Source organism: Geotrypetes seraphini, chromosome 2 (genome assembly GCF_902459505.1).
Source record: "Geotrypetes seraphini chromosome 2, aGeoSer1.1, whole genome shotgun sequence".
Lineage (NCBI taxonomy): Eukaryota > Metazoa > Chordata > Amphibia > Gymnophiona > Dermophiidae > Geotrypetes > Geotrypetes seraphini.
This window is the reverse complement of record NC_047085.1, coordinates 473,191,621-473,215,731: the sequence shown is the minus strand read 5'-3', so window position 1 is coordinate 473,215,731 and position 24,111 is coordinate 473,191,621. Positions and strand designations below refer to the sequence as shown.

The window sequence follows — 24,111 nt, the reverse complement described above, 5'->3', positions numbered from 1 at the left end:
GAGAACTTTACAGCAGCCCCTCGTATTGCCTATCAAGAACCAGCATTTTGTCTTGTTCCTTTCACATTCCTTTAAGTCCATTAATATATTGATATTGACATTCATGAGTTTTCCATATACTGTAATTCACTTGTTAGAGTTAAAATTTACTCAAGTTTCAATTTTATTTAAAATCTTGATATACCGCTCATCAAAAAAGTCTCAGCAGTTTACAATAAAAACTAATAATAAAAAAAGCAGAGAGAAACACCAAATTAATCTGTTAGCTGAGCCAAGGTCACCTGCTGGTAATATTGATTGGATGTGTGATTAGGTGTTGTTAAGAATAGAGAATGGCACGGTGACAGAATTCATCACCGTTCCCGTTCCTGGGAAACCATCCCCACCATCCCCATGTCATTCTTTAAGGAGAGAGAGAAGCATCAGAGAATGAATGGGCACAACCACTGACCCTTAAGCCTTGCATTGAAGAATGTTGATGTAAAAGGACTGAAGTTGAGATGGACACTAAAGAATGGCATGGGATGGTTTCTCGCGGTTATCCGCGGGGATGGGAACAGTGATGAATTCTGTCACCATGTCATTCTCTAGTTACGAGTCTGTAGAATAAAGTATGTTGAGTGTAGTAAGAGGAGGTTAGAAAGGGTTAAGAGACAGAGCTTGTAAAAAAGAAAGGGATTGGGGGAGGTCTCAGAAGAGATGGGTAGAGCAGTCATGGGATTGGTTGGATGTTTGTGGTGGGTTGGAGGGAGTTCTGTGAGGAAAAGGGAAGAGTTAAGTAGTCTCTTCAGGAAAATATTATCCCTCCCTCCTGTGGGTGCTGATGGTATGTTTTGTGTCAGTGTTTGGGCAGGATTGTGTGAAAGCGGGTGATTTGAGGAGGAGCTATGCAAAAAAGCAGGGTTAGGGGGTGGTGCTATAAAATGTAGTGGGGTTTATTATTACAGAGCTTATTATAGTATAGCCAAGCAAAAACATAGGGCAAAACCAGTGGCGTACCAAGGGGGGGGGCGGGGGGGAGGTCCGCCCCGGGTGCCAGCCCTGAGGGGGTGCTCCGGGCCTTGCCGTAAAGTTCCCCCACCCCCGAAGGACCGCTCGCCCCACTGACCTTCCCGCACCACCTGTGAAGCAGCCCGCAGCAGGATCGCGACGTCAGCGATCCCTGAGCTGCTTGGGCGCTGCTTCCTGCGCCGCGGTCCCGCCCCTCCTCTGACGTCAGAGGAGGGGTGGGACCGCGGCGCAGGAAGCAGCGCCTAAGCAGCGCAGGGATCGCTGATGTCGCGATCCTGCTGTGGCTGCTTCATAGGTGGTGCGGGGAGGCCAGGGGGGCGAGCGGTCCTTCGGGGTGGGTCGGGGCATCAGGCCTTCAGGGTGGGGCAGGCGGGCAGGCAGGCAGGCTTTCAAGGGGGAGGGGGTGACAGGCAGGCAGGCAGGCCTTCAAGGGGGGACAGGCCTTCAAGGGGGGGACAGGCAGGCCTTCAAGGGGGGAGGCAGGCCTTCAAGGGGGGGGACAGGCCTTCGGGGGGGTGTGCAGACCTTCAAGGGGTGCAGGCCTTCAAGGGGGGGGCAGGCAGGCCTTCAAGGGGGGGCAGGCAGGCCTTCAAGGGGGGGACAGGCCTACAAGGGGGTGGGACAGGCCTACAAGGGGGTGGGACAGGCCTATAAGGGTGGGACAGGCCTTCAAGGGGGGGACAGGCCTTCGGGGGGGTGCAGGCCTTCAAGGGGGTGCAAGCCTTCAAGGGGGGGACAGGCTTCAAGGGGGGGACAGGCAGGCAGGCCTTCAAGGGGGGGACAGGCCTACAAGGGGGGGGGACAGGCCTTCAAGGGGGGGACATGCCTACAAGGGGGTGGGACAGGCCTTCAAGGGGGGTGCAGGCCTTCAAGGGGGGACAGGCAGACCTTTAAGGGGGGACAGGCCTTTGGGGGGGACCTTGGTTTAGAAGTACACGGAGGGAAGGGGGTGTTCAAAGAGACGTGCATATGCCAAACTTTGGGGGGGGGAAGAAATAATGGGTCTGAAAATAGAGGAGAGGGAGAGAAATGATGGACCATTGGATTTAGGGAGGGAAGGAACAGAAAGGGGGAGAAATTGGACACAAGGGATGGTGTGGAGGAGGGATAGAGATACTGGATAGGAGGGTAATTGGGAAAAGAAAGGGAGAGATGGTGGACTCTGGGGTGGTGGGGAAGGAGGGAGAGATGCCGGATGAAAGGGTAGTTAAGAAAAGGTGGATCTGTGGAGGGAGATGAAAAAAAGGAAAGATACCAGACTTCCTGGGGAGGGAAGGGAAATGGAAAGGGAGGAAAGAGTTGGCAGATGGATGGTTAGCATACAGAAAAAAGAAAGAAGGAGACCCTGGCAAGCAAGTTATCAGAAGAAAACCAGAGCCTTGGACCAACAAGATTTGAAATATAACCAGACAACAAAAGGTAGAAAAATGTATTTTATTTTCTGTTTTGTGATTATAATATGTCAGATTTGAAATGTGTATCCTGCCAGAGCTGGTGTTGGACTGCAAACGTGAGCTAGGATTTATCAGAGAGAGGAAAAGTCCTTTTTGTTTCTTTATTTTATTTACACCACAGCACCAGTGTGGTTAGGAGAAGCCAAAGGGGGTGAAAAAGCTATAAAACCCACCAGGAGTTTTGAAAAAAATCACCCAACTGGGCAGGAAAATCAAATTGAAAAACCAATTCAATAGGCTGAATCGAATCAAAATTTTTTTTCCTGAATCTGGCAGCATTAGTTTGCGCTACTGTCTTAGACTTTAGGACCTGGGATTGGGGAGAGATGGCATCCTCAGTACTTTATAATGCAAGTGAAACGAGGATTTGGTCAGACTTTTGAAGGGTCTGCAGAAAAAAAATATTGTATAGGCCGGGGACATGAGACAGCAGGAAATGGGAACTTTTCTTCCTTCTATTTTTGTGAATGGAAAGGCTGAGGATGTCAGAGAGTTCAGTTAAAATATGTGCTTTATAAGAAAATATAATAATGTGTTTTATAAAGTTTATAGCATAGCTGGCCTACCCAGTGAGGTGTTCCTAGTGGTGGTGGTGGCAGCGTGTCAATGTGTTGAGAGGAAGAGGTGGTCTGGGAAATTCTGCTGAGCAAACTCCGGGCCCATTTCCACCCCCCAGTTAGTCCACTCCACTCAACTGGTTCACACACTGAGTGGGTCTTTGGGTGTTGTTTTGGGATCTCTTCTAGTGGTTTATCAGTATCTCCTTCTGGTCCAAGGAAGGAAACTTTGTTATCCTTAGCATTGACCTACAGAATATGTTTGTAACAGCGCTGCTTGTGTGGCATTAGGCTATGTAGTGATCGAAAGAAAAAAAACAGACCTTTGCACATTTTTGCACTATATGGTGGGTGTATGAGGAGATTCACATTTCCTGCACAGCTAAGTCCATGTGAAGTTACCTTGTGCTGTATTTGACATCTAGCAAGGTCTCTGTTTGAAAGGAAAGATCTAAACTTAAAAATGAAGTGGCCAGATGTTATGGTAAAAGCAGATAGTGTAGCTGGTTTTAAGAAAGATTTGGACAAATTCCTGGAGGAAAAGTCCATAATCTGTTATTAAGACATGGGGGAAGTGTCTGCTTGCCCTGGATCGGTAGCATGGAATGTTGCTACTCTTTGGGTTTTGACCAGGTGTCCTGGATTGGCTACCATGAGAATGGGCTACTGGGCATGATGGACCATTGGTCTGACCCAGTTAGGCTATTCTTATGTTATGTTCTCATCTGTAGGGGCCTTTGTTTTCACTTCTTATTTTAATGTATTTTTTTCTGGGAACTTATCAGTGTTTTTTATAATGGGAACTAAAATGGAAGAGAATTAATGTGTGTGGGATGAGGGGGTAACTAATTTCTTCAGCTAAATAATTCAATCCACTTCAAACAGACATAGGAGAACTCGCGCACCATTCACACACCCTCCAACCAAAAACGTCAAAATAAAAAAACTGTTCTACAACCTCCTAGCCATTCGAGCTGCAACACTCGACCCCCAACTGACATCGACCACAGACTGCAAAACCTTCAAAAAGAAATAAAAACCCTTCTATTCAAAAAACACATAAAACCGAACTAACACAATCAGAACTGTCCCAAGCATCACCTGCAACTACTCCATATGTACTTCTGATGTCATGACAATTCAGACATAATTTATGTTATGTTATGTTTGGAATATAAGAAAATTTTCACTGCCTGTTTCTATTCTGACCATTTATTCCGTTCCATGGTCATTACAAAAAATATTTTTTTACATGGGGGGTGTCAAAAAATGATGGGCCCCGGGTGCCACATACCCTAGGTACGCCACTGAGCAAAACAGATTTTGGAAAGCCAAGAAGGTTGTGATCAGGAAGAACAGCGATTAAGATTTAAAAGGCCTGAGAGGGAATATGGCAACCAACTCAGGAAGCCTATTCTAATAGTATGGCACAGTATGCTTTAAAGTGTGGTATTGAAAATGGGTGATGGATAACAGGAGTGTAGGTAAGAGTGGTTAATTAATTTTATGATATATTTATAACATTTACAGTCTGCCAATCCATAATGTTCTGATAACAAATAACATAAAATTTAAAAAAGCAGAAATGCCTAATATTGCAAAATAAACATATCCATTATCCCAATATGAACAAAAAATCTATGAACCTATAGTTTTACAAAAAGTAAAGTGATCAGAAATGATCTCGAGAGTAGATGATAATGGGGGAAATCACAGAAAAAGCTCTATTATAAGACTTTACCCATCTACCAGCTCTCAATGGAGGAAGACGACACACATTTGACAGTCATGTCAAGGAGCTGCTAAAACTCATGGTATGATCCCATCATGGAGCAATACAGAGGCTTACTGCAACGGACTTATTCATCCCTCCAGCTCCAACCGCTCCCCCTGTTCAAGCCCCAACCTTTCCCCTACTCCCCAAAAAGGTCCAAGCCTCTTTCACTCTCCCCCACACATGGGCCTAGACTTTATAAAAGGCCTACTATCTTAAACATTGGTGGTCTAGGGAGCCTTTGGGCATGAGCGATGCCCAATTGCTCCTTTCCGGTCTGTTGCGATCCAGAAAATGGCACCCCCCTAGTGGTAGTCTTTTGTGATTACCACTAGGGGTCATGTTTCTGTATAAAGAAACATGACCCCTAGTGGTAGTCATGCCATTTTGGAGATAGTACCAAACTGGGCAGGAGTTACTGGCATCACAAGAGCCATGTGGGGGAGTGGGTAGTTTGGACCTTTTTGGGGTGGGGGAACTTGAGCCCAGGAGGAGTATGGGATAGGGAGGAATAAAAGGGGGGGCTTGAACCTGGAGGGGTCTGGGGGAGCTGGGGAACTTGAGGCTTGGGGGTCTAGAGTTCGTGGAAAGTAAAGCCTTTGGGAATTTAGGTGGGAGGGTGGCTGCTCTGCTGGACTGGGAGACAGGCCTTGATTTGGGGGCCAAATGTTCCTAGGCAGTAAAATAACCCAGCTAAAAGCTTATCCTTGCAGCCTTGTATTAAGGAACAAATAATGTGACTTAGGGCTAGATTCACTAAGGACACCAATTGTGTCCCGACCCGATTCACTAGCCTTACTCCAGATCCGATCCGCACCCGATCCGATCCACGCATGCAAATAAGGGGAATGGCATGCAAATATAGGCAGGCGATTCACTAAAAAAAATTTGGGACACCAACTGGGCTGGTCGATCAAAAAATAAGTGACTGCTGAGGACCAGTTGCTCAGGCCCTTTCCAACTGCCCTCCTCTCTGCCCTGACTGTCCTCTCCTGCTCTCTGCTGCCCTGAAATCCTGCCTCTCTGCCTCTCCCCAGAGCCTATCTCCCTTGTTGGATGCTTCTTTGGAATCCAGCTCTTCCCTTACTTGCTTAGCAGATTCCCTGCAATAACCTGCTCTGCCGCCCCAACTCTGCCATGTGCAAAAACCCTGCTCTCTGCCGCCCTGCCTTTAAATGAATGCCAAAAAAAGCCAGCCAACTTTTTTTTTTCTGTATCTGCCTCTGTTAAGTTTTCTGCCCCGACTCTCCTGCTCTCTGCTGCCCTTCCCCGAAGTGCGAGCCCGTGGTTTTAACCCGCGGGCATAAAGCGGGGCTGCACAATGCTGTAAAATCATGGGCTTGCACTGCAGGGAAGGGAGAGTCGGGGCAGAAAACTCATGAGTAACTGGCAACCTTCGTTGGTGCATTTCCCATCCCCCTACAGCATGTTCTGTTCCAGCCCCCCCCCTCCGGTTTTGACCTCGCTTGTGAAGAGCCAGTGCATGCGCAGACCATCTACAGGCAAAGAAAATGGTCTGCGCATGCGTCGGGATCACTATTCAGCAATCCTTGCAGTCGGTTGGTTGCATGAGGGCGCTTCGTGAATCAGCCCCCCGGCCACGGATTGGATCGCTCACGGATCTGGTCCGATCCATGACCTTAGTGAATCTAACCCTTAAAACCGTAATGCTGCTTGATAACTTCTCCTCCCCCCCCCCACCCCATGATACTCTTTGTTTTAATTTCTGTTCCTTTCCTAACAATATCTAACATTCTGTTTGCTTTTCTGGCTGCCAGTGCACACTAAGGAGAAGATTTCAACGCATTGGCCACGATAACATCTACATCTTTTTCTTGGGTGGTGACTCCTGTAGCTATAATTTGGGTTATTCTTCCCAATGTGCATCACTTTGTATTTGTGCATATTCAAGGAAGGTTCCTAAAGGTTAAGGGGATTGAGGGGTACAGATAGAAGTAGAGGTAGGTTATAAAAATGGTCAGGAACTACTTCACAGGTCATAGACCTGATGGGCCGCCGCGGGAGTGGACTGCTGGGCGCGATGGACCTCTGGTCTGACCCAGTGGAGGCAACTTCTTATGTTCTTATTTGCTCTTTGGATGTCCAGTCTTCCAGTTTGCGTGTGGTTTAACAACTTGGAATAATTTTGGGTTATCTGCAAATCTGATATACTTCACGTGTCAGTCCCAATTACAGGTTATTTACAATATGGTTTTTTTAAAAAAAAAACCAAACCCACCAGTTCCAGTACAGATACTTAGGGCACTTCCTACATTGAGAGAATTGGCATTTCACCCTACTCTCTGTTTTCTACTTTTTAAGCAGCTTCTCATAAGTGACTTTGACAAACACTTTCTCAAAAAGTTAGATGAACTAAATCAACTGGCTTACCTTTATCTACGTTTATTCATGCCTTCAAAAAATGTAGCAAATTGGTTAAATAAAGACTTCCCTTGGGCGGTATTATCTCTCTTCCTATTGTCTACATGTTCAGTGATGTTCTTTATTTTGTACCATTTTGCCTAGACCTGCTTTTTTAATTTTTGAACGGTCAGAACAAGGTTGTTTGTATAAATGTGGGTGGAGCATGAATCTTATCTATTTTATCACAGTAACCTATAGTATCTTGAATATCTCCCCTGCTAATTTAATTAAAAAGTTGCACAGAACCCTTTCAGTTTTAATCGTATTTATCTGAATAGGAAATTAAAAGCCTGTTTTACAAAGCCGTGCTAGTGGCCCCGAAGCCCAAAGAGATTTAAGGGACTTCAGGGCTTTTGCCGTGTGGCAGCCACTAGCGCAGCTTTGTAAAACAGGCCCTAAATGTAGAGTATACAAGAGGCTGCAAAAAAAATAAAAGAATTTAAAAACCTTGCTTTTATAGTTATTAAATTTTCCGTCCTTACATAATAAATTGACAATACCCAGTTTCAGGTCCAATAGCACTCTGATGGTCATGATTACCACACACCTTAGAAAACGTATCCCACTTTCTGCAGGTCCCTGTGCATATGAATTCCTCAGTCAAATCTTTCATTATAAGGCTTGCATTTTAATCCTGAAATTTATTATCAGATTATGTACTCTATAAAATGACAAGTGACTTCCAGAATGGCTTCAAGAGCAGAGAGAGTGCCAGTGGATTTGATTAAGTCTCCTCACAGTCATTAAACTGCCATGGCAGTTAAAAGCTAATTTCTTCTGCAGACTTCTAACTTTCCAAGAGTAAAAAGTTAATTCCCAATAGCTAGAAAGATTTCTTATTCAGCTTTCTCAATGAGAGGCCAATCTGGGGATATTTTTTTTTTTTAAATAAATATTTATTAATTTTCATTTAAAAAACAGTGCATAAAGTCATACAAACAGTTAACATCACAGACAGCACTTAGAATCATAAGAACATAAGAAATGCCTCTGCTGGGTCAGACCAGAGGTCCATCGTGCCCAGCAGTCCGCTCACGCAGCGGCCCATCAGGTCCAGGACCTGTACAGTAATTCTCTATCTATACCCTTCAATCCTCTACAAAATGCTACAAAATATTTTCCCCCTCACCCTCCCTCCCACCCTGCCTTAAGAACATAGACAAAGTGCTTTAAATCATACATAAAATTAATATCATAAACAGCACTTGTATTCAATCCATAAATAGCACAGAATATATAACCCCCCCCCTCTTTCCCTCCCTCCCACCCAATCTGGGGATATTTTCATAGATATGGGCCATAGTTGCATGTCATTTTTTATTTTTATTTTTTTGCAAAAACAGTCTGTTACAATAATACGCAAACCAGTTTTGCTAAATTTTCATTGCAATAATATTCATACAGAATCATGGGCTCTTTGATGGGTAATTTTCACACAAATGAATTTTTTTGTAAAATGTTGCTGCTAATGAATTGAGCCAAAACCAAAGAAAATTGACCCCAAGAAATCCACAGAGAAAAAAACAGGAGAAACCAAAAAACACTGTGGAGTGATGATGTACAATAAAATAATCCACATAAAAATAAAATAATCCACATAAAAACCTAAAGGATCTAGTCCGCTGAAAGCATAGGACCCAACACGGTCCGTGTTTCGACAAAAAAGTCTTCTTCAGGGGTCCTATAAATACTAAATAGAGTGCATTGGAGTAATATGTAAGCAGTTAAAGATAACAACTGTGTTGTGGAGTCCAAGACTACAAATGACATCATGCATGAAGATATTGTGCTGCAAAAAATGCATTAAGTGAAATAATGAAGTGATGAGACTGAAATGAATTGGTAAAGGACTGTGACAGATGTGAAAGAAGTAATGAAAAAAAGACTGCAAAAGAAAGTAAACAGCACTTGAAAAAGGAGAAAATGTGTGATCAATACAAAATGCAGAGTGAAACAACTCTAAGAGATAAAAACAGTGACCATAATGCGATAAATGTGGTGGGAACATAAGAGGAAGAGAGGAAAAACACTATGCAGGACGACATACATACCCTGAGAGTCCTATGGTTGTAGATACGTGGAAAAAACTAATTGGTTTATACATTTTATCTTCAAAATGTCTACTATCAGTACTATCATTAATGTATTTCATATTGTTTAAGTTGATGGGTTTTATATGTTTACATTAAAGATATTTGTTTTACATTCTCATATGTTGACATTAGGACATGTTTACTACATGTATGTTAACATAGACCCTTTTAAATTTTGATTAGTTTCATTAAGCATCATCATAACATCAATAGGTTATTTATGTCATTATCTTTATGTAATTTACTGAAATTAATGAATCACTATGTATTTGCAATGGAATCATTTCATTGTACTATGAGCTTTTCATTAGTTAGCATTTTTGTTTATCACGGTTCGATTTGACAACATAATTTTATTTATCTTTTAAAACACACCCATTCACCCATTTACACAAAGTGCATATACATTTTTTAAGATCACTACTACTGAATATGTTAATATCTTTTTTGGTTTAATTTATTAATTTCACTAAATATCACCACGTTAATCTTAGTGCACAACACATCCCATAGTTGAACATTTCAAAATGCTCACAGCAGAGTTGCAAAATCGGTCTTTTTCTTCTTTACTTTTTTACTTTTTCACTTGTTTCTTTTATACTAGCACTCCTTAACATTCATTAGTTCTTTTAATGCATTATCACCCATATGTTTTCCATATCCTCTAGCTCCTCCCCCTTTTTTCATCAGGTGGAGGATCCAACCAATCACGGCAGGCTTAGTTCCTGCCTTACATATTTAAATGCTCTTCTTTTCACGCGCGTTCTCATTGCTTTGATTTTAAGCAGCGTCTTTTCCACGGCTCTCAGTAAGAAGAATGAAACTATGCTTCAGGACAGCTCTACTTCCGTGATTCTAAGGATTCTACTTCCGTGATTCTAAGGATTCCCTGCAGGAAAGAGCTTGTAACTCAAAAACCTGTCTCGCCAACGTAACTGCCACCAGGAACACTATCTTGACTGTATGATTCAAAAGGAAAGCCTCCTGTAAGGGCTCATATGGAGCAGTACTGAGACTTTGCAATGCAATGTTAAGATTCCAGGAAGGGAAAGGGGAACAGAGGGCGCAACCGAAGAGCCCCTTTAATGAACTGGGTGACACCTAGAAAGGGCTGCTATATGCACTTTCAGAGAACCTACCTACACAGCCACTTCCGAAGTCCCTCCTGCAAAAAGTCCAAGACTACCAAAATCGGAGCTCGCCAGGGCTCTACATTCTTCACCGCACACCAGCACTGAAAGGACTTCCAGATGCTGTAGTCAATCATAGAGATGGGGACTCAAGTGCATATCTCACTCTAACTACTACACTTATGATGGAATATATGAGTCCACCAAACTCCGCCAAAAATCTAGGTCATAGTGCCACCTGCAAGCATTGGGAGGGGGAAGGCCCGTCATTCTCAGCACATGGCCCTATAGGCAGGAGGGAGTGGGCTTCCCTCTTGCTGATTTGTCTTTGGAAGGTAAGGGCGGTCCAGAAATGGTGGGGAATGTCGGGGAGGATTCGGGGATGTCAGGGGGGGGTGTCCAGGGAAGTCGGGAGTCCAGAAATGTTTGGAGATTTGGGACAGGGGGGTCCAGGGATGTCAGAGGGATGTTGGGGATGTCGGGGGGTGTAGTGCAGGGCTCCACAGCTCAGCTGATCCTGGTAGGGGAAATCCCCATCAGCTGAGCTGGCAGGAATCCCTGAAACTGGTTCAGCTGAGGGGGATTCCTCTGCCGCGATCAGCTGATGGCAAGTCCTCAATGTACTGGTTTTTTCCCCCTATCTCTGGGTGGTAGGAGGAGGTTGTGGCCATTGAGGGAGTAAGGGAGGGCCATGCCTTAAACCCTCCAGTGGTCATCTTGTCAGTTTGGTTACCTTTGGGGCACATAAACCTGTTTTACTTTGGTCTAAGTCCCAGCGTGTACATTTTACCTAGAATGTCCTGGAAAAGCTTTGATTATTGCTTCAGGATGTCCAGGTGGAAGCCTGCCCGATTCCCGCCCATAACACACCTCCCAACGCGCTCCTTTGAGCTCGGAACGCACAGCAGCTTAGAAGTGCTGCCGAGCATCCAGAAAGTTTGTTTTGCTTCTCAGCGCTTGGACATCCCTGCTATTCGGACATCCAAGTGCCAACTTAGGAAGGTTTTTGGACATTTTAAAGTTTGATTATGCCCCTCATACTGCTTAAATTCTGACAAAAAAAAAGTTTCATACATTGAAATATTGATGAGCTTTATGCGTGAAACGTTTTTGAATGAGAATTTAAACAGTATGGCCCATATTCATGTTCTCTCAGAGCAGGGCACACTGAAAAAAAAAATGAAATTGGTTGATCCGGCTCACCTTATCCGCTGCAGGGCTTGGTGTTGCTGCTAACCGAGGTTCAGCCCCTAAACTTACAACATCAGCAAATGACACCCCTTTCTCTGCCTGAAGACCTGGAACGAGAAGCAAGGCTTTCTGATCAATTCACATGCGCACACATTTGAAAAAAAACAAAAAACCCAGAATAATGGATGTGCTTTGACTTGCTGGCAACATGAACACATTCTTATCGAACTTTGTTCACCACGTAATATTCAGATGTGAAGGATAAATGATGAGATCTTATACTGCATTCCAGTGCAAAGATCTGTGAAATAAGGCACTCTGAACTTCCATCAATCATTATGGGCCTTGGGCAGCAAAGTGAAAAACTTTCTAACAAAAAAAAAAAAAATGATTTATGCATTAAACAGGGCAAAAATGCCAGTAAGACACATGACCCCCTCCTTAATCCACCCCCTCCCTCTCCCTTGAAAGTGAAACCAGAACTGAAAAGGAAGCTGTAAATTAGCTGCAGGTATTATGGCCATTCTGAACAGAACAGCAAGCAGGTCAGAGGAGAAGCCTAATGGCTGGTAAGTGCAGTGGACTGCAAACCAAGGGACGCTATAATTTTCATTTTTTTATTTGATCCCTTCATTAACAGAAATGTAACTACTGTAGCTGAATGAACCACACTTCAATAGCCTTCAAGCTTGCAGATGTCCTACATCTTTAGGTAAATGACGTATTTTTCTGTTCCTAGAGGGATCAGGATGCTGATCATTAGCTTTGAAAGTAGTGCTTGTGTCAGTAATGGTGAAAGAAAGTACACCCTAAAGCCGTGATTGCGTTGGTGCTTCCTTTGTTTCACTACGATAAGCTTTATTTCACTTTATTGTCATACCTTTGAATGACCAATGATGAAGCATATACTAGGCAAGCCTTTAAGCTTTCGTATTTGGCTAAATTGGCGTTATAGCCCTGATGGTCAAAAAAAAAATGTATTTCCTGTATAACTTGACTACTGAGAAGGTGCTATTGTGAATTGTCTATATTTCCTACACTTAGTTTGGACGTTTTTGTGTTTTGGTGAATATTAATTGCCAGCACATATACAAGTGCTGGTGCTCAATATTTGGGCAGTTTGAAGTCTGATGAGAGTTACTTGGGTACGACTGCTATTTAATGGCCCTTTGTGCTTCCCTAAATTAACCAGATAGTTACCTGGGTACTGCCGTTGAATCAGTCACAGGGGAGTAGCCACAGGGCTGGCCTGACCCGCCCAGTTTGGGCTTAGGCCCGTCCACCCAGCAGCCACAGGACACCAGCAGCAGCTCCTATATATTGCCAGTGGCTGACCCGGAAACCTTCCCTCTGACATGTAGGAACAACAGCCAGCAATCTGAAAAGAAACTGAAATGCTAGACAGGCTGAGGGGGTAGGAAGGGAGGGAAAGACAGAGGCTGCTGCATGGACGGGAGGGTTGTAAGGGAGGGAAAGAGAAAAGCTGCATGGGGTGGGTGGGAAAGGAGGGAAAAAGAGAGTCTGCTACAGAGGCTGGAAGGGAGAGAGAGAGAGGCCCATGGCATACTAAGGGGGGGGCGGCACCCCTCCTCCTCTCCGCCCCCCCTCCCACTTCCTATTCCTCCCCTCCATGTGCATGCCCCCTTCTCTTCTCCCATACGTCTAGTTGAAGTTGTCCATGGCGGTCAACAATGTGCAATTTGCAACTCCATCGGCTCTCCTGCTGATGTCACTTCTGGGTGCCGCACATAGGAAGTGACCTCAGAGGGATAGCCGATGGAGTTGTGAGGAGCACATTGTTTACCACCACAAGCAACAACTTCAACTATAGTTACGGAGGAAGGGAAGGGAAAGGGGCGCGCGCAGCAGGCGGGATCGGGGAAGGAGTGGGTGGGGTGTGCACGGCAGAGGGGGCAAAGATGAGGTCGGGGGAAGGGCGCCACCGCCCCGGGCGCCTCTAATCCTTGCTACGCCACTGGACAAGCCCATCCACTTTGAGCTCAAATCTGCCCAAAATTAGCCATCTGGCAACACCACTTATGAGTGATACTTGGGTAACTTCTGGCTCTGCCCCGATTATGCTCCCAGATCGCCCTGGCACTATCCGCCGCTGAAAATCCGGGGATCACCACACCAGTGGGAAAAAACTGATTAGGAACCTCTCCTACCTGGTAATCTGAATATCGTCCCCGATATTACTGAATTTTATAACATAGCTAAGAAAAGCAGCAGTGTCATATGTCAAATATCACACATACAATAATTGAAATAGAATTCTTTTTTTTTTTTAAACCAAAAATTGCACAGCATATAAATGAAATGCAGCACCAGTCACAGCTCAAGACAGTGGTTCCAAACTCGTGCCTTGAGACCTACGCAGTCACATTGATTTAACATTCATAATGAACAGTATGCCTTTTGGTCATTACACAGAAGGTGGAATTCCCATTCAATATGGTCCCAGAATTAAGTCTACTAGATCACTGGAGTGATCTGGATGCCTCAAAGAAAGCAAAAAAGTTGATTTGTTAGATGTCACTGGCAGCTAGATTCACCATAGACAGTCTATGTAATTGTATCCAAAAATTATTATGGATATCCTGAAATTATTATGGATATCCAAAGCAAAATTATTATGGAATCTGAGATATAAAATAGAGAAAGTAATTCTTTATGGTAGGGTATGGATCCTTGAAGTCTCCATTAAGGACTCACACGGATGACTTTATTTTGTCTACTTTTGCCTGGTTGTATTGCTGTGTTTGTATGTTTCATAAGTTTAAATAAAGAAATTTTGAAAAAAAAAAATAGAGAAAGTAATCCCTGGATAGTTATGAATGAGGGCTCCTGGCATAAGCTGAGGGTCAAAGAAGCAACAGGAAACTGGCCAGTCACAAAACCTTGATTTCCTTTAGGGATGAGCAGTCATTAACAACATTTCCTCTGTTGTTTCCTGTCTCTGCCAAATGAAAACAAGCAGGGTTTTGCATGCCAATGACAGCCCTCCCCCCACAATGATCCCCTTCTGGCCTTCCCTCCTTGCAGTCACCCATTCTCATCCCCCACTCCCCAATAAAATAAACACTGGTGATCAAGTTGGGGGGGGGGCAAATCCATTCGGGCAGGAGCAATGCCCATTTGCCCAGCATGTCACGTGTGTGTGTGATTTACTTTCTCCAAGAAGATTAGGGATCAGTAGCCAAAAAATGTTCATTTAGTGTCATTTAGGGGAATTTTCATTTTGTTAAGGGGCTATAACTCAAGATGAAAATTTTTGACCCTCCTCCCCTTTAGTTGACATCTGGTTGGTATGATGTTGGAGGACTGGAGTTGTTCCAACCTCCACAGTTTTTTCACTGATTCCCTGACGAAGCATTGGGTGAAATGGGGCCTGTTGGAATCAGAACTTAAATCTCTCTCTAGAATGAACCCAGCCTGGATAGAAATACCTCTGTCCTGTGAATCTTGTCCCTGTGATTCAGCACTGAGCCTCACAGTTCAGAGTATGGTGGGACATGTAGTCCCTTCTCTTTCTGACTATATAATATTTGCATGGTGGAGGGAAAACCCCTCAATCTGTTACATGCTTATTCAAGGGGATAGATTCCTTACAAACGTAAGGAAGTTCTTCTTCACCCAGAGAGTGGTGGAAAACTGGAACGCTCTTCCGGAGGCTGTTATAGGGGAAAACACCCTCCAGGGATTCAAGACAAAGTTGGACAAGTTCCCGCTGAACCAGAACGTACGCAGGTAAGGCTAGTCTCATTTAGAGCACTGGTCTTTGACCTAAGGGCTGCCGCAGGAGCGGACTGCTGGACACGATGGACCATTGGTCTGACCCAGCAGCGGCAATTCTTATGTTCTTATATTAACCACAAGTTAAGTCATTTTGTTAGACTATTATTGATAGTTCGTTATTATACCATATTAGGTTATTGATAAACTTACAAGAGAGTTTTTTATGACCTATGATTACATGAAATCTCATTCGATTGATCAGCTTCGGCTGTTTTGAAATGACATTAGAAGGTGTCCGAGGTTTATTTCCCTCTTGTACATTAAATGTTTTGCAGGCAAGAATCTTATGGTCACGGATATTTATTCTGCTCATACATAGAGCACCATTGATAATATTTTTTGAACTATTTTTCCAGCTCTACTTTGTAGGTTGATCTTTTGATTTTTTTTTTTTTGTCTGTAGAGTTTTTCTGTCTGTTTTTGTTAAGCAAGAATTATTTCCTACACTTTTGTGACATATGAGAAATATCAGGAAATATATGAATAGTAGAGCCAAAGAACTGATCATTAATATGTTGGAAATAAAGGCAAAGGCAACCAGAAGTGTCCTTCTGTCTGTGATGACTTCTAGAGAACTCTCCAACTATGTTCTCTACATTAAGCTTTGGAGTTCCAACTGAGGTTGAAATTCCTGGTTCCCTTTTAATATCCAAATATTGCACCCTCACAATTAGGGGAAGATTATCCATAGGGATAGCCAGGACCTCATGGAAATATTTCCGTGCTATTTCAATAGGTGACATAGAACACTGTGGAAAATTTCTAGATCTCAAATTGTTCTTCCTTAATTGATTTTCCAAATGTTCCAACTTCTGTGACATAACAGTTCTTGATTTAATCAATTCCAGCTCCAAGTTATTCATTGCTGTTATCTTTCCCTCCTGTCTCCCTAGCTTCTCACCAAGAATACAGAGCAATGCTCCCTAATAATTCCACATTCCATTTTAAAGGCTGTAAGAAGTTTTCTAAGGTTGGAGTCCATAACTGAAATAGTTGGCCACAAGGTATCCAAATCAACTATGGCCGGCTTTATAAACTCTCCAAATTCCAAGAAATTCTCTCTGGAAGCACCTCTCACCTCTCCTACAGAGTGGGGCTGTGATCTTCAGTCTTTAGCTGAACATTCTTCAAAAAAGAGTCCTGCACTACCGACCCTCACCACTGGTAACTGCGAATCCCCCTTGGGGTAGCAGTTCCCCATTCTCTCCCAAATCTGACATGCTTCTGTTTTGGGGAAGAATCAGACCCTACTCCGGGCTCAGTGAGACCAAATCTGAACTAAGGTCTGCCAATGAATTTGGTTTGCTTCCTGAAGTAGGCTGGACTGGTTCCGCTGAGCGGGTAATGAAATGACACCCTCAATCATCATCTGGATCAAATTTCATTGTGAAGTAACTGGCACCAGAGGGTAAGAGCAAGGCGCCCCATTCCGCTTCCTCATGGTTTCACCAGAGAAAGTGGCAGCATTGGAGCAAACGGGAAGTCAGAGAGCTACTCACTCAAATGTCCATCCTCAATGCCATCTTGACTTCCCCAAATTTTCAAGCTTTCTTTCTATTTTTTTTTTTTTTTTTTGCATTTTTATCACATTGTATTCTAATTGATGTTTATGTATTTATACCCCGATTAAAAATCATATACTGTATTTGTCCCTTCACCTCCCTTTTCATTAACACTACAGTATAGTAATGTCACATTCCACCATGGCTTTTTTTAAAGGTTCTTTTCAAAAGATTCAAATGCATAATTCAAAATGTAAGGCGTAAACATCTTATATGTATCTTTAAATGTAACATTTTGACTCTGCTGTTATAAAATAGTGGATCATTAGCAGACAAGCGTAATAGAGATTACACAGTTAGAATTCTATTGCTTTCACCATTATTTGTGATTTCATTCATATCCTTACCGTGAATTGCTCTGTAAGCGCAGCCTAAACAAGCTGAGTTAGTGGTGTCAATCGTATATACTGGGGCACTGAACACATCTGATAGAACCTGGAAAAGGTACAACCACTAGTTAATTGAGAGAATGAAACAAAGAACAATAACTAGTCTTACCTCAGTAGAATTGCCTTTAACGAATGAACAAGAGGCAAACCAACACCAATGTTGGATTCAAACAGGGATCACTACTCTTTGGAACTTCCTGTCAGCTCAATTGCCTCTAGCTCACCCCCGTCTAAGGTTCCAAGCCTCTATCATTTCTAAAAGAAAATGAGGTGGTCCGTGTCCTTGATGATAGTCACTGGGGGGCTCTTTTACTAAAGTGCTTAAAATCTGGGCTTAGCGCATCCTAATAAGGACTCTCCTGCACACTTAGCCCAGATTTTATGCAGCATTTTCTGTCTCTTTTTTTAAAGGTTGCGCAGTAACGCTGCCATTAGAATGCAATATATGCAAAAAGCTAACACGGGAGCACTTTCTTCCTCCTATTTAGGGGGCGCTGACCACCAGATTCTGCACAGGCCACCCAAAGTTGGGTAAGCAAGTTTGAGAATGGAGTGCAGATCCACGCATAAACTAATTAGTTAATTAGGCAATAACAATCAGTCATTGGCAGTTTGGAACTCTTTACCACCTCATATTAGGGCTGAACAAAACTAAGATAAATTTAAGGGAAATTTAAAATGCTTCCTCTTCCAAGATGCATATGAATGCTGAATAGGTTTAGTGTTGACCTAGGTTGTTTAATATTCTGATCTCCCTAGCCTCCCTTCTGTTTTTTATCCTTTATGGCTTCTTTTCTTTTAAATTGAAGCTTCCCCCTACTCTCCTGTTGTTTTCATGTTTGTCAAGTATCGTCCAGTCTGTACCTAGTCTGTTAAATTTTTCCCCTTTTTATTGTAAAACGCCTAGAATTTATGATTAGCGTTTTATCAAAATTGTAATGAAACTTGATTTGATCAAGCACTTAGCTGGCAGTAATTAGAAGTTAGGGGCCCCTTTTACAAAGCAGCAGTAGCAATACTGCTGCAGTAAACACACCGAAGCCCATAGGAATTGAATGGGCTTCAGTGCATTTGCTAAGGCAGCATCGCTGCTGAGGCTTTGTAAAAGGGGTAAAATGGGGAGTGGGGGGGAGGGAGGAGGTTCTGGAGAAGGAGGAAGGGGGGTTCGTATGATTCTTGCATTTAGTCATAGGTTTATGTATTGGGGATGAGTTGGGGGAGGGAGGTGGAATGGCTTCTTCGGAGCTCATCAGAGTCCAGGGCCTCGGAGGGTCATTCTGCCGACTCTAGCCTTGTTTGCCATGAGTCGATTGAGGGGGGGGGGGGGTTGTTGCTGTTCTTATCTCCTGTATTTATTTGAGATCTTGTTGAATATGATGCCTCAATATTTGTACTATAAATCTTTTGTGTTTCACTGTTTTGATAGCATTATTGTTTGCATCAATAAAAATTGTTTGAACCTAAAGGAGCTGCTGATCTGCCCTATACCTTACTCTATAACAGATGCACCCAGAGTTCATAGGGTGCAATTCCAAAAAGGGTATGGTTACTGGAAGGGGCATGGGTATGTCAAGGGCTTTAAATAGTATTCTTGCTTGTGTTGGGAGCAGTGTGAGTCGAGGTACACGGCGGTGATATGGTCGTATTTCTTCAGCGAATAGATCAGTCTCAGGGCTGTGTTTTGTACTGTTTGTAGTTGTTTTACCATTACTGTGGGGCAGGGAACATAGAGGATGTTGCAGTAGTCCAGAACTCCTAGGTCTAGGGATTAGACCATGAGCTGGAATTGTTTTCTGTCAAAGAATTTTCAGATTTGCCTTAAGTTTCGCATGACCGCGAATGATTTCTGTATTGTTTTGTTAATTTGAGATTGCATGGTACAGCACTCCCAGAAGTCTTAGGGTGGGTTGAATGGGGTATGTGATTGAGTTTATTACTGAGTTTGTTTTGGTTGGGGTTTTGTTTTTTTTCGAGAAGTATAAATTTTGTTTTGTCTGGGTTCAGTTTTAGTTTGTGTTCTTTCATCCATGTAGTACAACTACCGTATTTTCACCCATATACCGCGCACCCGTGTAAAAGGCGCACACGGGTATAGCGTGCGGGGAACACAAATTTATGTAAAAAAAATTTAATATACCGCGCATGCTAAAACCTCCTCCCGCCTACTCCGAACCGGCATCCTCCTCCCCCCCCCCCCCGCTCGCTTAACCGCGTTTTACAACTTTTTTTTTTCAATCCAATCCGGCATCCCCCCTGCGAACCGGCATCCTCCCCCCCCCCGCTCGCATCACCCCCCCCCTCCCCTGCGATCCTACATCCCCCCCAGCACCGCAAAACATCTCTTACCCAATTGGGCACCGGCACCAGCACCAATGCACAGGATGTGCCAGTGCCAGTGCCCGAAGATCCTCCCTCGTTGGTTTGGGCTGGGCGGTGCGGTGCGGGAGAGATCCTCCTTCTTCCTGCGCTGGGGGATGCCGATCGGATTGAAAAAAAAAAGTTGTAAAAAGCGCTCACATGTATAACGCGCACGGTTTGTAAAATCGTGTATAACGCGCGCATTATATGTGTGAAAATACGGTAAATGCATCAAGGGATACAATCGTATATAACAGAAAATAATAACTAAGAACGTATTGTAAATAATATTTAGTAGGAGGGTTTCATTCATACCACATAAATAGAACTGCTAACATGACACAAATTGTGTATAAAATGAAAGGTACAAAAAAACGGAGAAAAACAAACCTCAATTGCAAGTGGCCGGGACTACACAAGTACCCTAAGCCGCTTGCATCATCACTGGTTTGTAAAAAAAAAACTCCGTACAGATATATGTGCTTAACTTTCATTCATATGCAACTGAATTTATAATTTTTTATCTTTTCAATATTCTTTTAACATAAAATGTGTCAAAAAGGCGAAAGAAATCCCAAACCATCTAAAATCTTAGCGAGGGCAACAACTCAGCTTCAAAGATTTCAAGCGATTTCAACAAACGTGGAATCCAAAACAGTCATATCAGATGTAAAAGAAGTTACTCATCTGAGGGTACATGAATGGAAAAACCTCTCTTCTTCTCATATCTGACTTCTTATCCCGACAGAAAAGTCCTTCTGTTTCGCTCCTATTGGCTACTTCAGGGGATTCATCTAATGTTTAATTCTCTCCACGCTTCTTAAAGAGCAACAAAGGTGGAACTGACTCCTTTCAAAATGGCTCCATACAGATATATGTGCTTAACTTTCATTCATATGCAACTGAATTTATAATTTTTTATCTTTTCAATATGTCTTACATTCCACTAAGGACCAAATCAAAAATATTTCCCCCTCTTGTCAGTTCCCAGACCAGTTGCTCCAAGAAGCAGTCATTTATGACATCTAGGAATTTTACCTCCCTTATGACATCTAGGTAGATGCATGGAATAGTCTCCCTGTAGAAGTGGTGGAGACAAAGAGAGGCATTTTCAAAAGGAAATCTAAGTCTACGGTTGGACATTTTGGGCAAGATGTCCACAAACACAGCAGAAAAAATGTCCTTCCTGTAGGGCTGCGTGCTGCGAATAATGGGCTTTCCCCCACCCAATGCATCTTGGGATGCAATGGGAAGGGCCTAAGGCCCTGATTGGCTCAAAATGGCAATGAAGATGGGTCAAAGATCTCTCTATTCTATTACATTCCTATTTCACATCAAAAATGTAGATTTGTGAAAATTCACCAACAAATTGATTTTTCAACAGTGTCTGTTTCAGCACTTACTTGTAAGATCTCTTTATTACTGGAAGCCCCGCCTGTTGCCAGAATCCTTGTTCTTTGCACTATAATGAAAAATAAAGACCGTGTTTTATCACTCATGACCTTATTTCCCTATTAATGGATTTGCCATCTAAGCACCAACAAGTTTTGTTTTGATTCCATATTTTTTTTCCACTTAAGGAGGAGAGTAGAACTTAGGGAGAGGAGACAATGAATACTGTGGATGGGCCATTCGGCCTTTATCTGCCATCAGGTGATCAAAGCCCCCAGGTGAGTATAAGACCTCAGGTAAGTAAATAACCAAAAACCTCTGTATAAACAGGAAAAGGGGCAATGTCTGGAAAGCAGTATATACTAATGCTCAAAGTATGGGAAACAAGGTGCTGGATCTACTGTACAGGCTGTGATGGAAGAGGCTGAGTTGGATTTAAGGTGATCATGGAGACATGATTCACAGAGAACCATGACTGGGATATAGTTATATTGAACTACAATCTGTTAAAGAAAGACAGGGTAGGAAGAAAAGGAGGGAGAGTGGTGTTATATGTTAAAGATCGTATTAAAGCCACACAATTGCATGATCTGCAGGGTATGGAAGAGGCACTGTGGGTCAAATCTGGAAAGAGGGAATGGAAAATGTATTTACATTTGCGTGATATACAGGCTTCCTTCACAGACAGAAGAAGTGGACTGAGATTTAATAGCAGACATTCAGAATAAGCTGTAAAAGGGGAAGTATTACTATAGATGATTTTAAGATGCTAGATGTTAATTGGGGTATCCCTATTGTAGGGTCTTCTAGAACTAGGGAGATTCTGGATTCTCTAAAAGAACTGTTCCAGAAGTTGGTAATGGAACACATGCGGGATGGGACCATACTGGACTTAGTGCTTACAAATAGGGAAAGTGTTTCTGATGTTACGGTGGGTGATCATCTGGCATCCAATGATCACCGCATGGTGTGGTTTAATATTAAGACAGATGTAGAGAGGGCTCATTTGAAAGTAAAAGTTCTAGACTTTAAAAAAAAATTTAACTTTGTTCAGATGGGGGCTTCCAGTAATAAAGAGATCTTACAAGTAAGTGCTGAAACAGACTTCTGCTGCTTTCCCACATGCTGAATGGGGGGAAGAAGATAGAGTTAGTGAGATAGAGGAGGGATGAAGGAAAGGGGTGGCAAGCTGTGAGTAGATACAGTGAAAATATGGAAACTGAGGACTGAATAGTAAGAAAGAATTTAATTTAAACGGAGGTAGGAAATAGAGAAGGAAGAACAGAGAAGAAAAGGGAAGAGAGAAGAGAATTCCCAGAAACGGGGGAGAGAGATATCAGATCTGAGTGGAGGAAATGAGAAGAGAGAGACACTAAAAACCACAGGGGGGAGAGGAGAGATGGAATGAGAGAGATGCCAGACCATGGGGGGAACAGAGGGAAGATGATGGATGCTAGACCAAAGAGGGGAGGGGAGAGCAGAAGGAGAGATGGCAGAGGGAGGTAGAGATTTTCTGGAAAGGGCAGACACTGGATAGAAGGAAGTGAATGACAAGAAGATGAGGAAAGCAGAAACCACATGACAGAGGTAGAAAAAAAAGTCTATTTTTTATTTTATTGCTTTAGAATAAAGTAGTATTTTAGCTGTGTTGATAAATGTTTAGAAATAGAAATGGTGATCTTTTTATTGGACTAATTTTAATATATTTTTGGCTAACTTTCAGAGACCAAATTCTCCTTCCTTAGGTCAGGACAGGATACTGTAACAGTAGTATACTTTACTGATCTAAGGAAAGAGGGTTTGACCTCTGAAAGCTAATTAAAAAATGTATTAGTCCAATAAAATGGTATCTTATTTTCCATTTTTTGTTTTATTTTTATTTGTTAATTTGTAAAGTGATTTGTTATTTCTCTTTTTTTTTTCAAATTTACATCTGCTATCTTTATATTTTGTTTAGTATTGGGGGATATGTACCACTGTTTCTTCACCCCTAAACTGTACCGTTCCTTCAGTTTATAACACAAGGCAGCATGCTGAATGCTTTGCACTGCTCCGATGGTCACAGAATTCCTATGATTGTCAGAACACCACAGAATATTCAGACCGCCAGCCAGCGCTAAAAACCTCTTCCGTGCTTTTGTAAAAAGGGGGTAGGGAGTTTAGTTTGTGATTACTTATTCCATACTGGGTGAGGATGGTTCTGTGTCTTGTGTGTATGAAAGACATGGTTTTCTGTTAGCATTGACCAGCCTTGTTTGGCGAAATGCATCAAGCATGATTCCTGGGAGCACCTTGAATATACCTGATTTGACTCTCCTTATTGGCTGCCTATCTTCTTTTGTTCCACGTTAGATTCTTTGGTGGACCGCTTGCCTTGTTTTGTTACAAATTAATATACATGGAGTAGAACATACTAAAGTAGTTACCCATATGTATGTATTTTTATACATACATATGGGTTACAGTTGGACGACATAGAGTGAGGCAGTTGAGAGGAGTTGCAAACTTGGTTATTAATATATGTTTCGGATAGTATTACTGCTTTACAAATATTTGAACATTTTCATATATGCATGGAAAGGGTTCAGAGTTAAATTCCTGGGCAAGTAGGTGGGAAGGGAAGGAAGGAGGGTTATGTTCAGAGATGTTTGGGGGTTGCATAGAAGAAAAACTGTGCACTGGTATGCTAATCTTTGTTTTGAATTAAAAAAAAAAAAAAAAGAAATACAAGTGGAAATAAAGAAATAAGAAAACAGATAAATGGGGGCGGGGCATGGGTGGGATGGGGTGGGACAGGGGCGGAGCATGGGTGGGAGGGGCCCAGCGTACTTGGGTGCCTAGAGGCCCTCGAAGAATTCATCTTGCCCTGGATTCACATCTACCCTTTCCACTCCATTAAGTATTTTATAGACCTGATCATATCCCCCCAAAGCCATCTCATCTTCAAGCTGAAGAGCCTTAGCCAGTTTTGCCTCTCT

At 42.8% G+C, this 24,111-nt stretch overlaps 1 protein-coding gene across 6 annotated transcripts in view; it reads right to left on the bottom strand.

The window, feature by feature from the left end:
* XYLB (xylulokinase) overlaps positions 1–24,111 on the bottom strand; it is a 162,742-nt gene that overhangs the window by 4,506 nt on the left and 134,125 nt on the right. For all 6 annotated transcript variants that reach the window (XM_033931698.1, XM_033931697.1, XM_033931696.1 and 3 more), the window contains 3 exons: positions 21,145–21,203; positions 17,342–17,429; positions 11,647–11,741 (listed from right to left, as the gene is read on the bottom strand). In XM_033931698.1, coding sequence (XP_033787589.1) covers positions 11,647–11,741; positions 17,342–17,429; positions 21,145–21,203 — 242 coding nt within the window. The remainder of the gene's footprint in view (positions 1–11,646; positions 11,742–17,341; positions 17,430–21,144; positions 21,204–24,111) is intronic.